Below are 26,406 nucleotides of genomic sequence, written 5' to 3'. Positions count from 1 at the left end.
CTATCTCCCAGGGCTTACCATGGAGGCTTGGAGGGCAGAGCTGGAGAGGGTGGCTCCTGCAGGCTCTCCCTGGGCTCTGGCTCCCGGCGGGTACCCACTGTCTGTGCCACTAGTTGGAACATGGACTTGTCCAGGCTCAGCCAGTCAGAGGGTAGCCTAGAAGAGAGCAGCTAGAGCTCTGGCTCTGTCTGCACCCTGGCTTAGAGAGGCTCCCCAAATCCCTCCGTCTACACTATGGGATGCCGCTCACCTGTTTGCGGGCCGGGTCTCACGCTGAGCCTTTCGGGAGCCAAAGAGGTGGCCCCACTTGATGCCCCCAGGTGAAGGTTCTGAGGCTCCTTCCTCATTTTCTGCTGAGGGGGCAGTGGACCCTTCCCTCTCCCGGCTGCGCCTCAGCTCAGCCAGCACAGAATCAGGGGGGCTCCCCATCCAGAAGGGCCAGCCCCTATCCCGGCCAAGGGTCTCCTCAGGGGCAGGGCAGGCCTCCGCCCCCTCGACTACTCCCTCTCGAGGGGGTGGCCCCCCACTTCCTGACCCTTTCTTTTTCTCACTGCTGCTACTGCTGCCACCACGGGGGAACCTAGAGCACTCAGCTGAGCCATCGATGTAGACCTGGGAACTCTGCATGAGCTGGTACCACCAGCCGGCCTGCCCGCCTCGGGCCCACCTGCCACGCCCTGGGCCCCCAGCTGCCTCTGCCACCTCTTCTGTCTCCTCTTCTTCTTCATCCTCTCCACCTTCTGAGGCACCCACACCCTTCACCCGCTCCCCATGGACTGCCCTCTCCGTGTCTCCAGGGCCCTCCTGGCCCCGAGCCCGGGCCAGCTGCAATGTTGAGTGGGCGGACAGCAGTAGGTCCTGGGACACCCGCAGCAGCTCCTTGTGCTGCCGCTGCTGCTGCCCACTTTGCAGCAGCCGGTGCTGGAACAGCAAGTCGAGGCTGAAGGGCAGCAGGGCCAGGGGCTGTAGCAGCAGCAGCAGCTCCTCAAAGAGGCTAGGGCACACAGTGTGTGCTGCACTCAGGAAGCCCCACGGCTGGTAGTGGGTCTGGATGATATCTAGGGGAGAAAGAGAGAGGCCTGAGTCACACAGAGAAGCACAGCCTGGCCTGGGGTGGGCCTTTGAGAAGCAGCCCTGGCAGAGCCACTGCATATGGCCACACAGGCTGTGTACTGTGCCCTCGGATGCACTCCAGTGGAAACGATGCCGCCTCAAGTTGTGCAGGTCGTGACCTCCAAACCCTAAGTGGCAGCCCCAAGTTCAGAGTGGAGGTGTTGGGGTTCCTAGCCACCCTGACTTCCACACTGCCTGAGTATCCTGCTGACTCCAAGGCTCTAACACAAGTAGAAGCTGGGGGAAGTTTTGGGCAGAAGCCCCGGCTTTGAGGATGAAAGTTTGTGGGGTTCCCTCCCCACCTCTAGAATCTGTAAAGAGCTGTGCCTCCCTCTTTGAGCCTCTGAGGTCTGGCCTATATTGAGTTTTCAAGAGAGAACAGTGTTCTGGGCATTACCTTCGTGGTTATAGAGGTGGTTAAACCAGAACTCCAGGGACCGGATGCTGTAGGGAAATAGGTGAAGAGAGTTGAATCTTGTGTGGATATAGCCAGATGATAAGGTACAAAGGAGATGGACATCGGGTCAGACATAGAGCAGAGGTATAGGCTGAACACCCCCCTTCTATGGCTACCTGGTTCATTTCATGTAATCTAGTTCTGGAAAGTCAGTGGGGACGTTGGGAGGGGGTGAACATGTGATTCACAAGCCAATTTCTTCCCTCTAGAAAGGAGTTGGCTTGCATAGGACCCAAGAAGTCAGGGCAGCTACTGAGTGAGAGTACAGGGTACCCATCCCAAAGGGGATGGCCTGGGCCCATACTTGAGAAAGAAAGATACTAGGATGTGGATCTCAAGATGGATTTACGGGCAGGCAGGATTTGGAAGTAGTGCTGGAATGGAGTGGATCAAAGTTTACAATATCCAAAGAACCAGATTAATTTCCAAATAAGCCAGATTGTGGAATAAAAACCAGATTAAAAGCAAATGACCATGTTGGTGATCAGTGCCAGAGGGTTGTGGGTGTGGTGGGAAACCAGTGACCTACTGAGAGAGGCTATAGCTAGATGGGAGTGGCGGGGGAAGGAGGAAGGTGAGCCTGAGCCCTGGCCACAGATCCTGTGGATCCACCTGACTGTCTCAGTCTAGGGAGTTGGTTCCTCAGAAGTGGCGGAGCCTAGGGGAGAGGGCTGGTGGTTTGCAGCTCTTGTTGCCCCACACACTCACTTGAGCAGGCCAAGAATGAAGGCGTTGAAACGCATGGTGTGACTGGTGAGCTCTGGGAATTGGCTGACTTTGTTGTAGAGGCCATGCAGGACCTTGGTAGACGGGCCTGAGAGGAAGCCAGAGTTAGCAGTCACATGTCCAGTCTCTGGAACCCTAATCTCAGCCTGGAGTCCCCATCTTGCCACCCAGCACTTACCCAGCTGTGTGGAAGCCTCAACCACACTCCATGGCATGTTCTTACGTTGCCCAATGATGACATCTAGCACAAAGGCCTTGAGCCCATCCTCCAGCACAGCCTGGACCGCAGGGCACAAGTACTTCAGAACCAGGTGGCCCACATTGGGGCTCACAGAACTATTCCCCAGCTTTGCCTGTGGATGCAGTAGACAAGTACAGAGAATCATTTGAGGCCTGACCTTGGTCCTTTCTGACTCTCTTAGGCCTGAGCATGCTTCTCTTGAGATCCCCATCCCGAAGCTCCCAACTCTGGGTTCTTGGTGCAAGAGAGCAGGAGGAAGTGGTCGCACAGAATGGGTGAGGGTCAGCCGGGCAGAGCTCAGCTCTCCAGTTTCTTGCCTACCTTCACCCCAGGATCCCGGCTTGTGCCAAAATGGGCCACAATGAGGTCCACAGCAGTGTTAACTGCTTTCACCAGCCCTGCAAGTAAGAATTTGATGTGTGACAGGTTCCTAAGCAAGTCCCTGGGCAACGTGGCTGAAACGGAGCCCTCTGTGGAGAGAGGGAGGGGCTTACACTCTTTCTCTCTGTCTCTGCACACGGATCTCAGTCTCACCGAGGACCAGTCCCTGGCCCCTTGTTTTTGCCCAGTTCTCAAGCCCTGCACTGCTTTCACCACCAGTGGATCCATCTCACCAACTGCATCTTCAAGACCTTCTTACTCCATATCCTAGATGAATCTAACTATTCATCTTCTCTGCTATGAGAAACCAGGCTAGTGGCTGCTGGAGAAAGTCCGGGGCCACTCATAACAGTGATCGACAAGGGCACTTCTTGGATGTGCGTCTCGTGGTACGCCCTGCTATCCTTTCACATTGCCAAATCTTTACCCCTCTTCTCAAGCCCTTGATTCTACTTCACCTAGAGAACAGAGGCGACTGGTCATGAATTCCACATCCCTGTCCATCCAAAAGACCTAACTACATTCTACCTAACCTCCTCCAGGGCCCACTCACTCTCCATCTTGTTCAAGGTTCTTCCCTCTTCCTAGGTTTGAATCTCCCACTCTTCCTCTGCAAGGGACCTTAGCTTCATCTTTATTCCTTCTCACAGGCTCCTTCCCTTCAGCCCACGATGACGTTCAGTTCTTTTCGCATCATCTCACTGAAGCAGCTCTCTTAGTCCAGTGGTGCCTTATTTGCTAAATAGCTTAGTAGATGTCACCATTATGCTTACCGAAGCTGTTAGTCCCTGTAGTACTTGAACTGTCCCCAAGAGCACATGGCCATTTATTTATGGCAAAGTCTCCCTCACTATAAGTAGCTCTCCAAGGCAAGAGACTGAAGCCCGATTCTTAAGCATCTGATAAATGACCCTTGCGTGCTCATGCACACACACCATACACAATACACAGACTTCTACCTCTTGCCCCAATTCCTGTGCTAATTCTTTCCTAGCACGTGGAGTTCTAAAATAGGGAAATAATCTGGAAGACTAGACAGTATGGCAATGGGCACAAATAGGCACTGACAACAGAATTCCTGGCCTGAGCTGGGGGTAATATTCACCTTTTTTCTGAAGTAGGTCAATGGAAATGGCCTCTGAGTTGCCATCTGGGGACAGACAAAACTCAGCTGGAGGCTTCTCAGTCAAGGAAAAGGGGTCTTGGAAGTCAGGGCAGGTCAGCGGTAATGGCTTTACTACTTGACCTGCAAAGAAGAGAAAAATCAGTCTCAAGCAACTCTCCTAAGAGTTGCAGCTGGGTTCTGTGTTCCTTTGGGGACTGACCCCTTCTCCAGCCCTGCCAAGCTGTGGTAGAGCCTGCTCTGGGTATACTGGGGACCTGGGCCACACACCATTCATCCGGCAGTTCAGATGGCCAGCAGCACTGAAGGAGCCAGGGAATTCAAAGATGGGGTTCCTTCGGGCCAGTCGAGTTTCCTGCGGCCTTCGGTCTAGGCTCCCTGACAATCCAGGTGGCCCTAGTGGGTTCTTCCTCCTGTATTCCCGCCACTTGAGTGCTTGAGGGGACAGGTGGTTGGCTGAAAGCAGAACAGATTAGCAGAAGAGACAGACAAGAGTTAGTAGGAGATAGCACTTCATATCCACCCAGTGGGCCCATATAAAATATGAGGGCTGGGTGTGTGTGTGGATATTATCCATAGATAATATGGGGAAGGAGATGTAAACGTTTTAACCCCTGACCCCAGGCTGGAGTATAAGAAACCATTCAAAGGGGAGGTAAAGATGCTTGGGGTGGGGGGTAAAGCTCATACCATTATTGGGCCTGGAGGCCATGCTGCCCTCACCACCTCCCCGGGCTAGACTCTCTGCTCGACTGAGGCTAGATCTCCAGGAGCCCAGAGGAGGCAAACTTCCTGTTCCATGGAGACGGTACTCAGCCAAGGTCAGTATCTTCTGATCCTCCTTCTGTGGCTGCTGCGAGGTGGCAGGCCGGGCAACAGGAGGACAGGAGTGGTTCCATGGGGGTGGGCTTTCTGTGGCTGTGGCCTGCTCTGGAGGAGGGGAGCACGAGGTGGAAGCAGAAGAATCGGTGCTGGGCCCAAAGGGGCCAGCACTGCGGATGGGGGAGTAGCTACCCAGGGGTGACGGCCGTGAGGTTTCTAGCTCAGGACCAGCTTTCCTGGCACCTCTGTTGGTGGCTGCCTGCGACTCCCCTGAGGGAGCTAAGGCTGGAACTTGAGCAGTGGGGGCAGCCAGTGGGGCAGGCTGCTGTGCACGGCCACAACCAGAGAGGCTGTAGAGCTGGGAAAGGCTGTGGAGGGCTCGGGCCTTGGCCAACTGCTTGGGGAAGTGGTGCTGGAACACGAAGGGCTGGATGGGCAGCGTGGTAGGCCTCTGCTCCTTGCTGTAGCGAAGGACTGGTCGGCTCTCAGCACCACCTCCTGTGGCAACAGTGATGGAGGAGGAATCAGACAGATTTGCCCTGAGACCCCCATGAGAGGAAGTAAAGAAGCAGACAGATGATGCTCACTGGGGAGAGGGGAAGAGACAGGCAGCACCTGAATTGTAGGAATTGAATGGGGTAGGGGTAATCCAAGTTTGGGAATGTGACAATGCCCCTCCCATCTTTTGTAAAACTTTCCCTATTGTCTTTATGATAACTGAACTCTCTTGTACTCTTGGCTATTCACCCCTTCTTCATTTTCTTGACTTCAAGGGTGGATATATCTTAAGGCTCCATTCTTTGATCTCCCTTTACACATTCTCCCCTGCATTGTTCAAGTTCAGACATTCATACACATGACTCCTGAACCTTCAGCTTTAGCCCCAACCTTCCCCTTGATCTCTGGATCATTCTGCTTTAGGATTCTGCTTTCACGTATTTTTTATTTTATTTTATTTTATTTTATTTTATTTTATTTTATTTGAGAGAGAGAGAGAGAGAGAGAGAGAGAGAGAAGCAGAGGGAGAGACAGAAACTTAAGCAGGCTCCATTCTCAGCACTAAGCTGAAATCAAGAGTCGGATGCTCAACCAACTAAGCCACCTAGGTGCCCCAAAGATTCTGCTTTCACTTAATAATTGCTATTTTAAAACAGTTCATCTATCACCTTTCTCCTGATGACTTTCTTCAGTCAATGGCAGAAACACCATTTCCTTTGTTTCGGAAGCCTAAAGAGTTGGAGTCAGAGTCACATGATCTTCAGGGTAAGATATTATTTACTTCAAGCTTTTGCTCATCATCACCTTTCTCTGCTAAAGCTGAGTCATTTCATTCTTAAGCAAATCTAACCATGATATTTCCTTATTTGCAGCTGGGATCAGACTCCTGTCACCCCTATCCACCCCATTCCCACTTTTTCATAATCCTGGCATTGGAGCCTCACGGTCTTTATTTGCTCCCTCTACACAGAACGGTGGTCTCCAAGACTGATCCTCTCCTGTTCTTTCAGCCAATCTTCAGGTCAGCGTCTCTCAAGACATAGGGCTCCGAACTAAACACAGAACTCCAGGATACTGCATAGCCTGATGGTCTTTGTGTGTGTGAGCTACGCTTCTAATAACACTGCGTATACTGTAAACATATGGATGAACACAAGGTGGCGCTACAAGCACCTACAAAGCCTAAACCCCTGGGTGTGGCTCGCTAGCACAACTCTGGCCGCACAAGTCTGTGAGATAGGAATTAATATCCTTACCTGACAGATCAGGGTATTGGAAATTTAGAGATTAAGTCATTTGCCCAAGGTCATACAACTAGGAAGTGGCAGAGGTAGAACTCTGCCTAAGCCAGAGTCTGATTTAGGGGCCAACGTTCTCTTTATCACATTGCACTACACACGAAATGGTAGCCCTCATCTTTTCCCATTTATTTATTACTTCAGTGAGTCTTAAGGGGACAGCGATCACAACCCCATGGTGGGGGGGTTAGAATCATTCCTAAGGGACGTGTTCAAAATGTACCCTCCAGTAGTCATCCCCAATCTGTGCTAAGAGCAACCTTTGTCATTCTCCCTTTGCTTACTGTGCTCCAGCCACACTTCCTTCTGTCCTTAAACATGCCTAGTTCATTAACATCTCAGGGTCTTTTGCACTTGCTGTTCTGCCCCAAATCTTCTCATCATTCAGGCATCAGCTCAAACATCACTTTCTCAGTGGCGACCACCCCAGTCACAAGTCACACTCTATCTCATTATCCTGTTTTATTTTCTTTTTAACATTTAATCACTATCAGAAAGTAATCTCATTTGTTTATTGTCTATTACTCCTCATGAGGGCTCCAAAAAAGCAGGGTTTTTGAATTGTTCATTGATGTATCCCCAGTGCCTAGAATAGAGCCAGGTATGTAGTAGGTACTGAATGAATATTTGTTAAATGAATGAATCCCCACTGTCTCCCTTGGTTCAGTCTAGTCTCACTGCATCCAGATCTTCTTACATAAATCAGACTGCTTCCTAAAACACCAATTTTATCCCATGGCCCTACTGCCCACAGAATAAAGTCTAATCTTCTCAAACAGGTGTCCATACCTGCCACCAATTAGGCTGCTCTCCCCTCAAACTTCCACACCTGCCATTCTCACTGACACCACTCTCCCCACTCTGTCCCCAACTTTAAGCACACAGCTTTCCCTCCTGGGAATGCCTCCCTCCTTTCCATTTATTTAAATATCAAATTTCAAGGCTGAATGGACCCTGGCTATCAGATTAGGTATTCCCAACCCCAGCTTTATTATACCCCCTATATGAAGTATGTTTGTATTAGACTGTTTATTTCTACTCTTTAAAAATCCTCCCTAAGTCCCCAGGATAGGGTTTGAGGCAGAAAAGTAAGCTCAGAAAAGAAGGAGGAGCCTAACCTGGGGAGTGGGTCTCAGTTATGTCCCCAGGGAAAACAGACTAAGGCTTCACATTTTTCTACATGACAGCTCTTAAGAAAACTGGAGTCAGAGACCACGTTCATCCAAGTCTGCTGTTCTATAGGTGACATAGTCCCAGTCCCTCAGTTCCTTCTTAAAATGAAGCACCTAGAACTTCCAGGTGAGCACTAACTGGTGCAGGGAGTAGAGGACTATCAGCTTCTCCCTTCTGGAATCTATCAATGAATCCAGTCATTTTAACTTTTGGAAGGAAGCCCTTCCAAACTGCTGACTCATTCTGAGTTTGCTATCAATTAAATATCCCAAATCAACGGAAGTACATACCGCTCACCTGTCAAACTTCACATTGTTCCCTGCTTTTTTAATTTTGTTCTTTCCAGACTTGGTAAGATCTTTTTGAATCCTGACTCTGCTGCTCAGGATCTCAAAGAGATCTCTGCTTCTTTTGTCATTCATGAATTCTTTTGAATAGTCACTCATAGCAAAGAATCGAGAGAAGAGACCTGTGGTAAGTCACTGGAGACTTATGGAACAGAACAGCATCTCTATATGACAAGTCTTACCTGATAACAAAACAAACAACACTTTTAATGCATCTCTGACCAGGATTGGTCTTGCCCTAAGAATGCCAGCCACAACATCCCCTGTGCCTAGAGACACCTGCCAGACAGTACAGTCTAAGAAGGGAGTAGGTTCCAAGGGACTCTGGCCAATCTCTGCTGTTTCTGACCCCCCCTCTTCCCTAGAGACCTCCCTTTCCATCCCCACCCCAAGAACAGCTCCTCTGTGTATGTTTAGGAGTGTGAAGTCTTCTGATGGGCTGTGATCTCCCTAACAGCAGAGATAAAACCATTTATGTTTTTTTAACCCATTTCCTTTGAGAAGCCAAGGGACCCCAACCTGAGGCCACAGCACAGCACATTCCCCTTTATCTCCCTTTCCCCTGCTTTATCTCCTCTTTCTTTCCAAACCCTCTGAGATCTGGCTTCCACCCTCACTGCTCCCAAATGTTGCTTTCAGGATTCTTCAGCCTTAATGTTAGTGACTTCACTTCAAATTTTGTTGAACTCTTTTTGAAATTTTCTCCTCATTTAGTGCATGTACCTTCACTCTCCCCTGGTTTTCCTCTAATATCCTAATTCTTCTCAGTCTCCTTGGGATGTTGCTCTGCTCACCCTTAAATCATTGTATCCTCAGGGCTCTCTGTCCTTGTTCCTTTTATAACTCCACACATTCTCCCTGGATGCTCTCATCCACTCAAAGCTTCAACTACCTCTTTTTTTAAAAGTTATTTTTAAAAATTTAATTTTATATACTTTTAATTTTTTCTTTAAATCCAAGTTAGTTAACATATAGTGTAATAATGGTTTCAGGAACATAATTTAGTGATTCATCACTTCCATATGACACCCAGTGCTCATCCCAACAAGTGGCCTCTTAATGCCCGACACACATTTAACTCATTCCCCTACCCACCTCCCCTCCAGCAACACTCAGTTTGTTTTCTGTATTTAAGAGTCTCTTATGGTTTGCCTTCTCTCTGTTTTTACCTTAATTTTCCTTTCTTCCCCTTTGTTCATCTGTTTTGTTTCTTAAATTCCACATATGCAACTACCTCTTTTATTCTGATGACTCTGATCACAGCCATCCCCTGACTCCCAGGATATCCTTTCCAATCTACCTTCCACCCAAACAACCAGTGATCTTTCTAAAACACAAATGAAAACATGCTACTAAGCTGTTAAAAACAAACAAAATGCCACTTCCCTGATTAAATCCTTCAAAAGTTCCATCCACACCCCACCATGGTTATACCAAATTATTTGCAGTTTCTGGAAAGCATCAGGTTATTTTGCACCTTTGTAGTTTTATACAGACTACTGTATGAATCTAGAATGTTCTTTCAAGTCTCCACAAAGCCTATTCCTAATCGTCTTTCTAGACTGGTTTTATTTTTTTATTTTTTTTTTTTTTAAATCTTTTTTTTTTTTTTTTAATTTTTTTTCAACGTTTTTTATTTATTTTGGGGACAGAGAGAGACAGAGCATGAACGGGGGAGGGGCAGAGAGAGAGGGAGACACAGAATCGGAAACAGGCTCCAGGCTCCGAGCCATCAGCCCAGAGCCTGATGCGGGGCTCGAACTCACGGACCGCGAGATCGTGACCTGGCTGAAGTCAGATGCTTAACCGACTGCGCCACCCAGGCGCCCCTAGACTGGTTTTAAATATAAATTATGTTAGCAGTCCTTTTCTGACATGTTAGTCTGGATATCCCTCTCATAGACCAGTACCATAGACTGTCATCTCTGTGTTTTAATTATGTTTCCTTTTCTGTTTTCATCCTTAGTCTGTATTCTTTGAGGGCAGAGACTGTCCCTCATATCTATCACCAGCATTTAACACAGAGCCTTTATAAAATATTTAAATGTAATAAAATAAATAGGAAAAGAGAGGACCCAGGAGGCTTTAAAGGTCTAGCAACTGGTTTCAGACTCTTTGATGAGTGGCAACAATCACTGATCAAAGAATGGACTTCACTGACACCCAGTATGGTCTGCCTATTGGACATATCCCTTAAGCACTGTAAATTCCTAAATGTCCAAAACTAAACTCATGCCTTATCCCTTTTCCTATAAATCTACTTTAGTGTTTGAGGTCTCTATCCACGTACCCTCATCTTTCCAGTCATCCAGGCTTACAATCACAATCTTCTGTTACTTCCTTTCCCAATATATCAATTTCTTTTTTTTATTTTATTTTATTTTTTTTTTTTAATTTTTTTTTTCAACGTTTTTTATTTATTTTTGGGACAGAGAGAGACAGAGCATGAACGGGGGAGGGGCAGAGAGAGAGGGAGACACAGAATCGGAAACAGGCTCCAGGCTCCGAGCTATCAGCCCAGAGCCTGACGCGGGGCTCGAACTCACGGACCGCGAGATCGTGACCTGGCTGAAGTCGGACGCTTAACCGACTGCGCCACCCAGGCGCCCCTCAATATATCAATTTCTAAATCCTGACTTTATCTCCTCAGTGTATTTGTTTATCCTCTATCCCTCCTTCCCCCGGTGACAACTGCAGGACATGACCTGGACTGGAAAGATTAATCTAGGCTGAGGAACCTTTAGTGGTTATGGATGGGGTGGTTGCCAGGGCCCTATCACTGAGGAAGCCATGCATATATCCTCATATTCTCCAGCTAGGTTCCTTACCGTCAGCTCTAGCTCTTGCATCCTTCTGTGTATGGCTGTTGGCTGGGCTCCCTGGGAGAGCAGGCCCTGGATCCATCAGCTGGGCCAGGGGGCCTTGCCCAGCAGCTCTGAGGCCAGTAGGTGGCATCTCATTGGACTGGGGGCCCTGACAGACCTGGGTGGACCAGGGCTCTGGGCCAACTAGGTCCATGCCTGGCCCCGAAGGCATGGGTGGTAGGCTATGGCTACAGCGAACGCCCTCATCCAGTGGGCCCACCCTATCTTGTTGGGCTTCTTGGATGGGTGAGAACTCCTGGGAGGAGTCTCCAATGCTCAGTCGAAGTGGCGGAGAGCCAGAGCCTGCAGCTTTCTTCCGGCCTTTGGCGAGCTCTGCGAAGGAGGTGACCCGCCTAGGCGGGGCGCCAGGCCCAGCGAGGGCTGTAGGACCCTCACTCAGGCGCACTGGGCAACTCAACATGCGTTCCAGTGAGCCCAGGCGGACAGGAGGGCTGCGCGCCAGGGTGCGATCACAGCTTCGAGAGCGCTGGCGTCCAGTGCTAAGGTTGGGGGGTGAAGTGTTAGTGTACACTTGCCCCTCGATCACAGCGGGGACCACAGGAGCTGCTGCTTCCACTGAGGAACCCACTGCTTCTTGCTCCTCTGGCTGGACTTCTGGCCTCTGGAATAGGTAATACTCAGAGGGCTGGCTGGGGCCAGGGTCTGGACCAGGGCCTGGTGCCGGGCTTATCTTGGTGTGTTCCTCAGAGCAGCTGGTGATGGAAGAGCCAGCTGGGCTTGGGGATGATTGGGAGGACAGGTCACAGGTGACAAGTTTATAGTAATTCTGTGTGGCCACAACAAGACGGGCCTGGCTCTGGAAGCAGGCTGTGAGGTCAGCCACAGCTGGGCAGGGCTCACAGTGTGGGCGGTAGGAGTTGCAGTTGGCATCGAGCTCAGGAGACGAGGCATGAGGACAGCCATAGCTCCCCTCCCTTCCCCCACTGTCGGGGTGGTGGGACTCACAAGACATCTTAGACTCAGCTGGGGAGGGCTGCAGGTCCAGGTAGAAGGCGCCAGGGTCTGAGTGGCTGCAGAAGGAAGAGTTGCTGCAAGACTGTGGGGCGGAGTTGAGATTGGCACGGGAGTTGCCATGCATCTTGTTGTAGAGGGTGCTGAAGGTGACCAGCACACCGTCTGAGCTGTTGCAGGAGGAGTCACTCACATAGCCCATGGACTGGTCAGCCGCCTCAGACTGACTGGATGTGCTACTGCAGCGGCAGTGCTGAGGTCCTGAGCCTGAGCATCTTGGGTTCCTTGGGGATTCATCTGAACTGAGTTTCCATTCGTGATCAAAGGAAAAGCCAGAGGTATCACTGGCTCCACCCCCACTGCCACTCCCACCAGGTCCCCCACACTCATCCAGTTCCATGGTCTCCGCTTCCAGTTCTGGCCGGCAGCAGTGGCTGGTGCTGCACTGCTGGGTATCCAAGGTGGCCACTGGCTCCTGCTCCTGCCCTTCCACTACTCCAGCCCGACTACGTGTTGCCCCCCATGGCCTGCTCACTCTAGGCCCAGGTGGTGGCAGCTGGAAAGGGGACAGATGTAAGGTGGGCTGACCAGCCCCATGCAGGTGGAAGGACTGCTGGGTGGCACTGTCACCAGTGCTGTCATCATATAGGTCACCAAGTCCTGGCTCAGCCACACCTTCCTGTAGCAGGAAGGGATTGTGTCGTTTAGGGGCCCCGGGGCCTCTTCCATCCCGCACCCTACTCTTCGTGCTGTCTGCAGACCGCACAGATCCCCCCGGAGCAGAGTGCAGACTGTTGTATAGCAGCGAGTCAGCTTGTCCTAGGTCTTGATCAGTCTGGGTGATGCCCAGCTCAGGTGGGCAGAAGGGATTGGATCTTGTGCTCCCACTACCCCCACCTGCCCCTCCACAGCACTGTCTGTCTGGGACTTGACAGTGCACCAGGGGGATGTGGTGGACGATGAGGGTCTCTCCAGTCAGCTTTGGGGGACTATCCATTCTGGAAATTTCGAACAAGGGCATCAACAGCACCAGACACTGCCCCGGGAGCCCAGTGGGGCAGAACACATTTCATCAGGAGAGCTTGGCACCTGGAGAGAGAGGGAAAGAAAGGGAACCTAATGTCACCTCCCTGGAAGTCAGGGACATTCCCTTCCCATAGCATTTTCAGGTGGAGAAGGGCCCAAGAGGAGAAAAGATTCAGAGTCAAGATGGAGCTTGATAACACAGCCCAACAGGACAGGGTACCCCACCATACTCTGGACTGCACAGGCCCAGCTCTTGAGCACCCCCTTCATTTTAAGTTGGCCATGCATCCACTTGTGACCAAAGGCAGAGCCCCTTTTAATGCCACATACGAAAATCTCGGGGTTTTCAAGGACAACACTTTCTCGTTTTCTTTCAAGGATGTGTTCTTAGCAGTAAATGATGACTAGTCCTGAGTACAGAAAAGTATGAGTAGTGACATAACTAAGAAAAATCATCTAGGATGACTGAAAGGGTGCTCAGCACTAAGGGGGATCCAGAGATGACTTAGTCACAGTTACAGCTTGCAAGCTTTCAGATAAGGGGAAAATCATGAATACTATATTATGTACTCACAGCAGTAAGCTATAATTTTGCAAGAAAACTATTTTTAAATATTTTCTATCACTTGCCCCCCTATGTCATCTCATTTTCTCTTCCTCTGAGCCCCAGAATGCTTATCCCTCTCTCATGGCTGTGGGCTAAGGATCCTTGCTCTTCTTACTACTGTTCTGGAGCTTCTTCTTCTTCTTCTTCTTTTTAAAGATTTTGTTTTAAAGTAATCTCTATACCCAACGTGGGGGCTGAGCTCACACCCCCAAGATCAAGAGCCACATGCTCCACAAACTGAGCCAGCTAGGTGCCCCTGTCCTGCAGCTTCTTGAATACAGAGACCAAATTGGGCATCAAAGTGACTGAAAGTATGCTAATCTCTTCCTTCTCAATGCAGGGCGGGTGTCTATTTCTCTTTTGTATCACTCAGGCACAACATCACATAAGACCTAGCAAACATGACAGGCATAATACATTCTTGTCCAGCTCAGGGTACAGATCTTCTGAAGTGACCAAATTCTATCCAGTTTCAGCTCAGAACTTTCACTGTGGGGGTCTCCTAGAAAGTCTTCTCTTCCCAGTTTTTCTGATAGGCTAAGGTAAAGTTCTCTCTTGTTCAAGGTCTCCTGGCCCCAAGGACACAGAGCCCACTCTGAGCTTCTCCGGTATGTTGGCTGGACTGTGGCAGAATGGCTTCCTCAAATTCTAGTCTCCTGTGCTATCAAGTTCAATCCTAACAGTCCTCACTTGCTCAGATGCCTCATATCTAATTTCATTCATTTCTCTTCCTTCCCTTTTTATTCTTATCATTTTCCTTCCACCCACTATGAGTATAAATACCCCACAACCTAAGTTCTCCATCATTTAGTTGAATGCTTTATACCATCAATTTTTAAAATTTTAACTCATTTAGATTATAGGATCACAGCCCTTCATGTGGAGTACAGAAAAGATCTAGGCAAGTCACATATACTCAAGGACATGAAAAGGCAATAATAAATGAAAAGATTCAAGTGGCCGATAAATACATTTGTGAGGGATACAGTTTTAAAATATCATTATTTACAAATTAAATTACATCAAAATTAAAAAGTATTTACCCTCTTTTTCCCCCTTTCCTTTCGGAGAGGAAGACTTTGTTGGACTTCCAATCCTTTGTGAGTTGACTGGGGGTAGTAGATATGGGGGTAGTAGATACGGAGAAAGGCGGAAACTAGACAGACTAAACTGAGCTACAAGGTTTGAGTTATAGAAAACATGGGAATGAATATTTTTTACCTTGGATTAGGTGACGGTTTCTTCGCTATGACACCAAAAGCACAAGTGAAAAGTGAGAAAATAGATAAGGTGGATGGACATCATAAAAATTAAAAACCTTCACGCGTCGAAGGATACCATCAAGAAAAGACAACCCACAAAATGCGAGAAAATATTTACAAAGAGACTTCTGATCAAAATATATGAAGAACTCTTACAACCCCACATTAAAAAGACATATAACCCAATGAAAAACTGGGCAAAGACTTGCCTAGACATTTCTCCAAAGAAAACACACAAATGGTCAATAAACACATGAAAAGATGCTCAACATCATTAGTCATTAGATAAATGAAAACCACATTGAGATACCACTTCACCCCCAGCATGATTCCTAAGATAAAAGACAGACAATAATAAATGTGTGAAAATGTGGAGAAATTGGAACTCTCAAACTTTGCTGGAGGCATTGTAAAATGGTGCTACTTTGGAAAAATAGTCTGACAGTGCCTTAAAATGTTAAACATAGAGTTACCATACGTCCCAGCAATTCTACTCCTAGGTATATACTCAAGAGAAATGAAAACACATGTTCACACAAAAGCGTGTATATGAGGGGCACCTGGCTGACTCGGTAAAGCATGTGAGTCCTTATCTCAGGGTTGTGAGTTCAAGCCCCAATTGGGTATAGAGCTTACTCTATCTATCTATCTATATATCTATTAATTTATATTTTATTTTTTAATGTTTATTTATTTTGGAGAGAGAGAGCACAAGCAGGGGAGGGGCACAGAGAGAGGGAGACTGAGGATCCAAAGTGGGCTCTGCACTGGCAGCAGTGAGCCCCAGTGCAGGGCTCAAACTCATGAACTGTGAGATCATGACCTGAGCCAAAGTCAGATGCTCAACCCACTGAGCCACCCAGTCATCCCTATTTATTTATTTTTTTAATTTGGTTTTTCTTTTTGCTTTTCTTTTAAGATTCTATTTTTAAGTAATCTCTTCACCCAATGTGGGGCTTGAACCTATAACTCTGAGATCAAGTGTTGCATGCTCCACTGACTGAGCCAGCCAGGCACCCCAGTGTAGTGCTTACTTTAAAAATAAATAAATAGGGGCACCTAGGTGGCTTAGTGGGTTAAGCATTCAACTCAAGCATTGATTTTGGCTCAAGTCATGATCTCATGGTTAATGAGACTGAGCCTTGCATCAGGCTTTGCGCTGACAGTGCAGAGCCTGTTTGGGATTCTCTCTCTCCCTCTCTCTCTGTCTGCCCCTCCCCTGCTCAGTCTCTTACTCTCTCTCCAAAATAAGTAAATAAACATTAAAATGAATAAATAAATATATAGATAAAGCTGCACCAAAAAAACGATGTTAAAAAAATAATGTGATATATACATACAATGGAATACTATTTAGCAATAAAAGGAATGAAGTGGTGATCCGTGCTACAACATGAATGAACTTCAAAAAGTAAAAGAAGCCAGTCATAAAAAGCTTTTTTGTATGATATAGGATTCCATTTACATGAAATTTCCAGAACAGACAAACCCACAGAAGCAGAAAATAGATTAGTGGTTTCCAGGGACTGGGGGACTGGGGAATGGGGAGTGACTGCTAACAGGTATGGAGGTTCTTTCTGGGGTAATGAAAATGTTCTGAGATCAGACAGTGGTGATAATTATGAAAGTCTGCGAGTAAAATCAAAACTACAGAATTTTATGGTATGTGAATTATACCTTAACAAAGCTGTTATTTAAAACCTTTTTTAAAAATACACACAAAAGGTTAGGAGTTATGAGGTCAGGAGGGGTGAGGAAGGGAACCAGTGTTGAGCAGTGGAGGGGATGGGGCATTTGCAGAAACAAGTTGAGAACAAGAAAAGAGAAAGAGAGCTGCCTTAAAGTATGGGATTTTATAGAGAGAAATAAAGAGGATTTTTAGGAAGTTTAGCTATGAGGTACATGAGATAATTTTCTCTTTACTCCTTCATATCTCTTCCTTCACCAAGAAAACTTGGGTTCAAATATATATGCCACAAGGATAACAGAAAGTTGGAAACAACCTGAAATTCCAATAATAATCAATCAACAAAAAAGAAAAGAGCAGGGGTACCTGGGTTGCTCAGTCAGTTAAGTGTCCAACACTTTTTTTTTCTTAATTTTTTAATGTTTATTTATTTTTGAGGGGGGTGGTGCATATATAGAGGGAGACACAGAATCGGAAGCAGGCTCCAGGCTCCGAGCTGTCAGCACGGAACCAGATGCAGGGCTTTAACTCACAGGCCCAGAGATCATGGCCTAAACCAAAGTCGGACACCCAATTGACTAAGCCACTCAGGCACCCCAAGTGTCGCTTGATTTTGGCTCAGGTTTCTCTCAGTTGGTAAGATCAAGCTGTGTTGGGCTCTGCACTGACAGTGTGCAGTCTGCTTGGGATTTTCTCTCTCCTCTCTCTCTGCCCCTTCCCTTTTCATATGCTCGCACTCTCTCTCTCAAAGATAAACTTAAAAAATTTATCTATTTATTTATTTATTTGTTTGTTTGTTTTTAAAGAATTTTAAAAATGATTTTATTTATTTTATTTTTTTGAGAGAGAGGGAGATGCACAGAGAGAAGAAGAGAGAGAATCCTAAGCAGGCTCCATGCTGTTAGCACAGAGCCCAACACAGGGCTCAAACTCACTAACCATGAGATCATGACCTGAGTTGAGATCAAGAGTTGAATGCTTAATCGACTGAGTGACCCAGGCACCCCTGGAAAAAAATTTTTTTTTAATAAAAAAGTAAGAGCAGAGTAACATTAAAATATGTCAATGTGACCACTGACTTGGGAAAACATTCACAAAATATTAGGTGAAAACTGCAAACTACAAACAGTACGATATGACACCATTTTTAAAAATAAATATATGTCTATATGTGTCTTAGTCTGTTGAAGCTGCTATGACAAAATATCTGAGACTATGTGGCTTATAAACAGCAGAAATTTATTTCTCATAGTTCTGGGGGCTGGGAAGTCTAAGAACAAGGTGTCAAAATGGCTGTGTTCTGCCCTCTTCCTGGTTCATAGCTGGCACCTTCAAGCTGTGTCCTCATATGGTGTAAGGGACAAGAGATGTCTCTGGAGCCTGTTTTGTAAAAGCAGTAATATCATTCATGAGGGCTTTGCCCTCATGAAGTAATCACCCCAAGGCCTACCTCTTACTATCATTACCTTTGTGGGTTAGGGTTCAATATATGAATTTGGGGGGACACAGACATTCAGACCATAGCAATATGCATGAAAGAAAATCTGAAACCATATACAACAAGATGTTAATAGTTCTTATCTATGTTGAGTGATTTTAGATTATTTATAAGTTTACCCTTTCGGTATTAACTGTATTTCCTAATTTGTATGTAATATATATCTATTATGTATGTAATTTAAACGGTTTTATTTCCTTTAAACAACATAGATACCACAGGTTCAGGGCTTGGAGAGGGGGTCTTCCCCTTATAGATAGTACTAGGTTTCCCCAAGGTCCAGGCTATCATCTGAGGTCTGGACTAAAGGAGCTATCTTGTACATATAGCAGTAATTTTAGGAGTACCTATGGGTTACAGCCATCACTTGATCTTCAATGAATATCCAGCCCCCCTATATTTTTTTAATTTAATTTTTTTTTGAGAGAGAGAGAGAGAGAGAAAGAGAATGCACATGCTCGTGAGTGTGTGAGAGCAGGGGAGCGGCAGGAGAGGGAGAGAGAGAATCATAAGCAGGCTCCATGCCCAGCATAGAGGCTGACCTCAGGAACTGTGAGATCATGACCTGAGCCGAAATCAAGAACTGGACGCCTAACCGACTTAGCCACCCAAGCGCCCCGACCCAACCCCACCCCCCTTTCAAACCACCATTTTCAAGCGGTATTCACAAATATACAAACATAGAAACTTGTGATTCTGATCCACAAAACTATTATTGAGTCATACATGCTTTGAAATGGAAAAACATAGTGATACACAGAGTCTAGAAGGCTGATCCTCTAAACCAGAGATAGAGAATAAATGGATAATGGAAGATGATGAAGAATCTGTACCTGGAGGGTGCAGAGAGTTATATTATACCGTTATGTTTACGTATCTGTCCCCCAGGCTAGAGTGTAGCTTCTTGAGGTCAAAACCTGTGATACAGTCAACTCTGTGTCCCTGGAACTTATACACAGTGCTTGGAACATGGTAGGTGCTCGGTTATTTGTGGACTCCTATTTTACCCATTTATTTTTTTTTAATTAAAAAAAATTTTTTCCTAATGTTTATTTATTTTTGAGAGAGAGAGAGTGCAAACGGGAAGGGCAGAGAGAGAGGGAGACAGAATCTGAAGCAGGCTCCAGGCTCCAAGCTGTCAGCACAGAGCTGGACATGGGGCTTGAACCGACAAACCATGAGATCATGACCTGAGCTGAAGTCTGCCACTTAATGGGTTGACCACCCAAGTGCCCCTATTTTACCCATTTAAAAAACTGACTTATCTTTTTATTATTGAGTTGTAGGGGCTTTTAAATTTCCTTTATCAGACACATGTCTTGAGAATATTTTCTCTCAGCCTGTGGCTTGCCCATTTGTTTTCTTTAAAAACATTTTTTTTAATGTTTATTTATTTTTGAGAGAGAGAGAGAGTGTGTGAGTGGGGAAGGGGGTAGAGAGAGAGAGGGAGACAGAATTCTAAGTGGGCTCCAGGCTCTGTGTTGTCAGCATAGAGTCCAATGCGGGGCTTGAACTCACGAACTGTGAGACGCTTCACCGACTGAGCCAGCCAGGAGCCCCTGCCCATTTGTTTTCTAAATAGAGTTTTTTTTTTTTTTTTTTTAAGTTTATTTATTTACTTAGAGTGCATGTGCAGGGGAGGGGCAGAGAGAGAGAGAGAGGGAGAGATAGAGAGAGAATCCCAAGCAGGCTCCACACTGTTAGCACAGAGCCGGACTTGGGGCTCAAACTCACAACCATAAGATCATGACCTGTGCTGAAATCTACAGTCGGATGCTTGACTGACTGAGCTACCCAGGTGCACCTTCATGGTGCTTTTTAATTAATGGAAGTTTTTAATTTTATAAAATCCCATTTATCTTTTATGGTTAGAGCCTTCTGTCCCATTTAAAAAATCTTTGCCTATCACAAGATCATAAAGAAATTTTTCCTTTTTTTTTCCCCCCTGAAAGCTGTATAGTTTTAGCTTTTACATTTAGGTTTTGTTGAATCCTATTTTAACTGTAAAGCTCTATCACTGTTTGATTCATTTTATATTTTTGTATCTTAGAAAAGGTCTTATTCCTTTCTGATTTCCACACAACCAAGGGGGATGCCTGCCAATATTTCTTTCACAGACAACTCTAGCTCAGTCAACCGAGGTGACGTACTGCAGGCATCCCATGAGATTTTGTATTCATGCCCCCTCTCCTGAACTTGCACATTTTTGTAAAGCACATTTTTTTTTACATGTCACCTCACTGATCCTCACAACAACTCACCAAAGTAGGCAGAGCCACTTCCATTTTAAAAAACAAGGAAATTGACAATCAAAAACAAAAGGACTTGTCCAAGATCATTTAGTGAATAAATGACAATTAGACAGGACTCAGGATAACTTAACTTTTGTGAGTTAAGAATGTAATGAGAGTATACTATACATGTGACTTTATTTCAAACACAACACAACACACACCTCTTAGACTTCTTTCTTGGGAATGACTTGTTCTATAACAATACAAGTTTAATACTGTGGGCCATGAGCTCTAATAAATTTGAAGAGAAAACAATAGGGTAGAAGAGCTCATTGCAGATCCCCTCTGCACCCTGATTAAATGGAGAGACATGGGAGATGACGATGGGGAAGGAATAGAGAATCCAGAATAGGAAGAGAGTGAAAGAAAGCTCTCAGAAGACGGGCCCAATAGCTATGCCTAGTAGGAAGATAGTGGTTGGGTTCAGCCAGCATAAAGTTATGAAGTCTAGCTCTCCAGAATCAGGGAAAGCTTTCCATGAGAGCCCTTTTCCTGGCCCCCATCCCAAATGGATGTCTCTTGGCCTAACATAATAATACTATTTATTAGTGATCATTCACTGAGCTCTTACATGCCAGGTGATTTACATATGTCATCTCTAGTTCCACTATGATCTTTTAAAGTAGGCACAATCATTCCCACTTCACAGATGAGAAAACTGAAGCTTAGCAAGAGTAAATCGTTTGCCCACAATTACACAACTGAGATGGAACAACACAAACCAGGTCTGCCTAACTCCTAATTCTTCCTACTACAACAGCCTCCCAAAGAAAATGTTCAGGGGCCACACCCTTTTCCGAAAGTACCGGCATTTATTCTGCTACTATAGCAGCTGCTTCCTACCTTTCCTGTATAGGCCCACACTTGAACCTCCACTTACATAATTTGGATTTACCCACTTCTCTATTCTCTGAACCGACAGTCCCTTTTATATTACCACCTCAGTAATATGAGTGTTATTAAACACTCTTCAATCCACTCCTGTCTCAGTTCCCAGCCCTCACCTTCCTGCCCCATTTATAGTCCCCAAGGCCCCTTTTCCCTGTTCTGTAGTTCACATTCCTAGATGCTTCCTGGGAACTAACACCCTCCCTCCCGCAACTTCCCAGTGTATTTGCCAACCACATATTTGCACAATGTGGAACTACTGACTCCTTTTAGCATATGTATTTGAATCATTCACCAAGGTGGTCAGTGGAAATGGGAATTTAAGGAACTCTTTCTATCTGCTCAGCAATAGGTCAACTCTGGGCAGGAGAATGTTCTAAACTCCAGAAGAAAGGTTTCCCCTGTCTTTGGTCATCAGCATCTTTCTGCCAGTCATAAAACTCTTTTCCTCTTTTTTTGGCCTCCTGAAGGAAGACTGGGAAGACAGCAGTATTCAGTTGCTCTTCTCTAACAACCTGACCTTGATCTGTGGCCCGATGAGGAGCGTCAATAGCACTGATAACTGTTTTCCTGTCTGAGTCTTCTCTTGGGCATGACTGAAGGGAAGAGACAAAGAGGGTGGATTTGGGAGGACCAGCTTATGCTTAGGTCTCTTCCCGATAGGAATCTACGTCTGTATAAGGAGACTGATTATAACAGGTCAGGTGCTGTAGGCATTACAGTGACTGCCTCCTCACATTCCCCCTCCCCCAATATACTATAGAGCCTCTTGGTCAACATTCTTTCTTATTCCATCCTTACCTGCAGCCTGGTGGCTCCATGGCAACAGAAGATATGGTATGCGTGTCTATGGGCATGTATGTTTATGTATGGAGGAAAAGAACGGGTTGGATGCTTCCCAGCCCTTCCTCTTGAGAACTGCTTGGATCCCTGCATATTCTCCATCATAAACTTACAATAGCTTTAGGGGTGTCTCCTCCCATTAAGTCTTTGTTCCTAGATCTGACCCCCCTTCACCATGACCCATACTATAGCAGCCTCATTAGAAACGCCAAGAAAAGAGGGGATCTTCTGTTGCTTGACAAAATAGCATTAGCCCAAGCCTCTGCACCACAGCCCAAATGTATGCATGGACGAGCTCATCTAATGTTTGCTCTCATGCTTGCACTCTCTCTCTCTTTGCTCTCTCTCTTTCTTTCGGAAGGACAAAGCCAACCCTCAGAAGCCGGGGTCCAAATGTGCTGATCGGTTATCCTAGCGTCTCTGCCCTGCCCCTCCCCCAGCTCCGCTAAGCCATACCTCTGTAAGGAGCCTTGAGCTGTACCCGGAGGCTTCTGTTCCTTTTGCACTGCAACCAAGCTCTACCTCGACAGTTCCAGCTGAGGCATTGTTCCACGGGACCACACAGGGGGAACTGAACCGATTTCCTAAGATCTGATTTCTGCTAATACAATGGCATCGTTGCTAATGCAGGGAGGCTGCGCAATCCCAGCCCCAGTATCCTTGCTGCTGCCGCTGCTACTGGTGCTGCGGTGACGTTGCTGCTAAGGGAAGGGGGAAGGGAAAGGAGCAGGCATGCCCACAGTACAGCCACTCAGCCTCCCTCCCTGTCAGTCCCTGTGGGCCCTTTAGCCTAGGGAAGGGGGAGGGGAGAGAAAGCCACAGAGGGCAGCTAGGGCTGGAAGACTGAGAACTCTCAAGGCAGCAAAGAAAATTAGACCCGAGAGCTGGGTCTAGCTTCTCTCTTGCTCTTAGGAGTCTCAGGGAAAAAGTCTGGGCAGAGCCTTAGAGCTTCCTTCCTTCCTTTAGGCCCCTCCTTTTAGATCTTAGCCAGAAACCTCTCCCTCCTCTCTTCACCCACTCTGAATGACTCCTTGTTTTCCAGCTTTTTCCTTTCACTAGGATTCCAGACTAGCCTCAGGGCAGAGCAGCCATCCTGGGAGGGGGTTTCTGAAACCTTGAAGGGAGGTTTCAGGGACCAGGCATCATTCTGTCAGCAGGTAGACTCTTTGTGTATCCCAGCTAGATTCAGCACTAGGCTTTCTAGGGTGTGCCTCTTCAGAGAAATGCGGTCTGTCTCAGAAAAAAGAGAGACTGGGCCATAGGCAGGCTTCTATACACAGGGTGGTAGTGAGCCTTAGGACCGAGTTGGGCACAGGTCCCTTCCTAACACAGAGTCTGATTCAGTTCCTTACATCTTCAGAGGTTCTTTTAGTGTGGCCGGAACAAAACCTTCTCCCTTCACCTGCATCAGGTTTTGGTCAAGTGCCTGCCGGGTGGCGTCCAGCTGAGCCAGTGGTGAGGCAGAATCCATTTGACCAGGCTGAGGGGCCAGGAAGCTTATTTTCCTAGGGAAAGGAAGGCTAAGGAAAGGGAGAGGTCTTCCCTCTGCCAGAGAAAAATCTCAGTTCTGCCTGTAGGTCTACAGAGCCCTTCACCCCTTCCCAGCTCCACTTTCCTCAGGTTCTGGGCCAGTTCTGTGGGAATCAGTAAACAGTGGAGAAGCTACAGCCAGAGCCAGTTGTATAGTAAGCAGCAGCACTGTCTGTCTACTTCAGGTCACTGCCCCCTGCTGCCACCCTTGATGGCAAAGACAGTCACAAGCTGGGGACCTATCTAGGTCTCCTCTCAGTGTTGACTAGTATCTGGATCCCTCAGCCAAGCCCTGGATTTCAGGTCCCTAGAAAGAAGACTTGGGTCCAGTGGCCAGGACCACAGCAACTACCACTCAGGATCCACAAGAGATATAGTTTCTTTCCCCTTATTGCTTCTTCTATTTCTTATGTGACCCATGAGTCTACAGATGATACGCTAAAATGAACAGAGTTGCAGAGAGAACAGAGAAGTAGGTAAAGTTCCAAAAACCCACCTCCAACTTCAATCTGTTTGAGGGGCCAGGGCACCTTGATCTCATAAAGCAGGAAACAATGAGGAAGGGAAGGAGAGAAGGAGGCTGCTTCATAAAAGTGACCATTAGTGGTTTTCACAAGGAGACTGAAAGCAGCAGAAATGGTGTTGGTGTCACTGTACATGCATACCTCCTTGTATGGAGCGTCACTTTATTATGTTTTCAGATACTGCATTGTTGTTGTTGTTGTTGTTTGTTTTTTGGCAACACTGTGTGGAGCAAGTCTATCAGTGCCATTTTTCAAACAGGATTTATTTATTTTGTGTCTCTGTGTCATATTTTAGTAATTCTCACAATATTTCAAACTTTTTCATTATTATTAAATTTGTTATGGTGACTTGCGATCAGTGATCCTTAAAAAAATTTTTTTTAAGTTTATTATTTTGAGAGAGAGAGAGAGCATGTGCACGTGCATGTGAACAAGTAGGGGAGGAGCAGAGAGAAAGGCAGAGTAAGAATACCACATAGGCTCTGTGCTGTCAGCTCAGAACCCAACATGGGGCTTGATCTCATGAATAGTGAGATCATGACATAAGCTGAAATCAAGAGTCGGAAACTTAACCAACTGAGCCACCCAGGCACCCCATGAATAGTGATCCTTGATATAACTATTGTTAATTGTTTTGGGGCACCATGAACCATGCCCATAAAAGATAGTCAACTTAATAAATGTTGTGTGTGTTTTGACCGCTCCACTGTCTGGCTGCTCCCCTCCCTCTCTCCTTCCCCTTTGGGCTTCCTTATACCTTGAGACATAATAATATTGAAATTAGGCCAACCAATAACCCTACAGTGGCCTCAAAGTGTTCAAATGAAAGGAAGAGTTGCACATCTCTCACTTTAAATTAAAAGGTAGAAATGATTAAGCTTAGTGAGGAAGGCATGTTTATTTATTTTTATTTTTTTTAAATATGAAATTTATTGTCAAATTGGTTTCCATATAACACCCAGTGCTCATCCAAGGAAGGCGTGTTTAAAGCTGAGATAGGCCAAAAGCTGGGCCTCTGTGTCAAACACTTATCCAAGTTGTAAATGCAAAAGAAAGTTCTTGAAGGAAGTTAAAAGTGCTACTCTGCTAAACACATGAATCATAAGAAAGCAAAACAGCCTTACTATTGATATGGAGAAAGCTTCAGTGGTCTGGATAGAAGATCAAGCCAGCCACATTTCCTTAAGCCAAAGCCTAATCCAGAGCAAGGTCCTAACTCTCTTTAATTCTGTGAAGGCTGAGAGAGGTGAGGAAACTACAGTAGAAAAGTTGGAAGCTAGCAGAGGTTGCTTCATGAGGTTCAAGGAAAGAGGCCATCTCCATGACATAAAGTTGCAAGGTGAAGCAGCAAGTGCTGATGTAGAGGCTGCAGCAAGTTATCCAGAAGAGCCAGCTGAGATCATTAACGGAGGCGGCTACATGAGACAACAGATTTTCAATGTAGACAAAACAGCCATATATTGGAAGAAGATGTCTTCTAGGACTTTCATAGCTAGAGAGAAGAAGTCAGTTCCTGGCTTCAAACTTCAAACGATAGGTTGACTCTCATTAGGGGCTAAGGCAGCTGGTGACTTTAAGTTGGAACCAGTCAGTGTTCATTCATATAGCATTCCAAAAATCCTAGGGCATTTAAGAATTATGCTAAATCTACTCTGTGCTCTGTAAATGGAACAAAGCCTGGATGACGGCACATCTGTTTACAACATGGTTTGCTGAGTATTTTAAGCCCACTGTTGAGGCCTACTGCTCAGAAAAAAAAGATTCCTTTCAAAATACCACTGCTCATTGACAAGGCACCTGGTCACCAAAGAGTTCTGATAGAGAGGTACAATGACATTAATGTTATTTTCAAGCCTGCTAACAAAACATCCACTCTGCAGCCCAGGGGTTGAGAAGTCATTTCAACTTTCAAGTCTTATTGTTTAAGAAATACCTTTCATCAGGCTCTAGTGCCATATATAGTGATTCCTTTGATGGATCTGGGCAAAGTTAATTGAAAATCTTCTGGAAAGGATTCACCACGTCTGGTGCCATTAAGAACACTCATGATTTATGGGAAGAGTCAAAATATCAACATTAACAGGAGTTTGGAAGAAGCTGATTTCAACCCTAATGGATGACTTTGAGGGGTTCAAGACTACAGTGGAGGAAGTGAGTGCAGATGTGGTGGAAATAGCAAGGGAACTAGAATTAGAAGTGGAGCCTGAAGATGTGACTGAATTGCTATTACTG

General features: G+C 46.2%; 1 protein-coding gene across 3 annotated transcripts in view; it reads right to left on the bottom strand.

The window, feature by feature from the left end:
- The window catches only part of RUSC2 (RUN and SH3 domain containing 2), a 67,058-nt gene that overhangs the window by 761 nt on the left and 39,891 nt on the right, over positions 1-26,406 (bottom strand). For all 3 annotated transcript variants that reach the window (XM_042914343.1, XM_042914342.1, XM_042914341.1), the window contains 10 exons: positions 11,008-13,104; positions 4,732-5,361; positions 4,312-4,497; positions 4,024-4,164; positions 2,859-2,935; positions 2,475-2,649; positions 2,279-2,384; positions 1,511-1,557; positions 251-1,058; positions 19-156 (listed from right to left, as the gene is read on the bottom strand). In XM_042914343.1, the coding sequence (XP_042770277.1) occupies positions 19-156; positions 251-1,058; positions 1,511-1,557; positions 2,279-2,384; positions 2,475-2,649; positions 2,859-2,935; positions 4,024-4,164; positions 4,312-4,497; positions 4,732-5,361; positions 11,008-13,036 (4,337 nt within the window). In that variant the 5' untranslated portion in view covers positions 13,037-13,104. The remainder of the gene's footprint in view (positions 1-18; positions 157-250; positions 1,059-1,510; positions 1,558-2,278; positions 2,385-2,474; positions 2,650-2,858; positions 2,936-4,023; positions 4,165-4,311; positions 4,498-4,731; positions 5,362-11,007; positions 13,105-26,406) is intronic.

This window comes from Panthera leo, chromosome D4, assembly GCF_018350215.1.
Source record: "Panthera leo isolate Ple1 chromosome D4, P.leo_Ple1_pat1.1, whole genome shotgun sequence".
Lineage (NCBI taxonomy): Eukaryota > Metazoa > Chordata > Mammalia > Carnivora > Felidae > Panthera > Panthera leo.
Note: the sequence above shows the minus strand (reverse complement) of the source record. Positions and strands in the feature narration are given on the sequence as shown.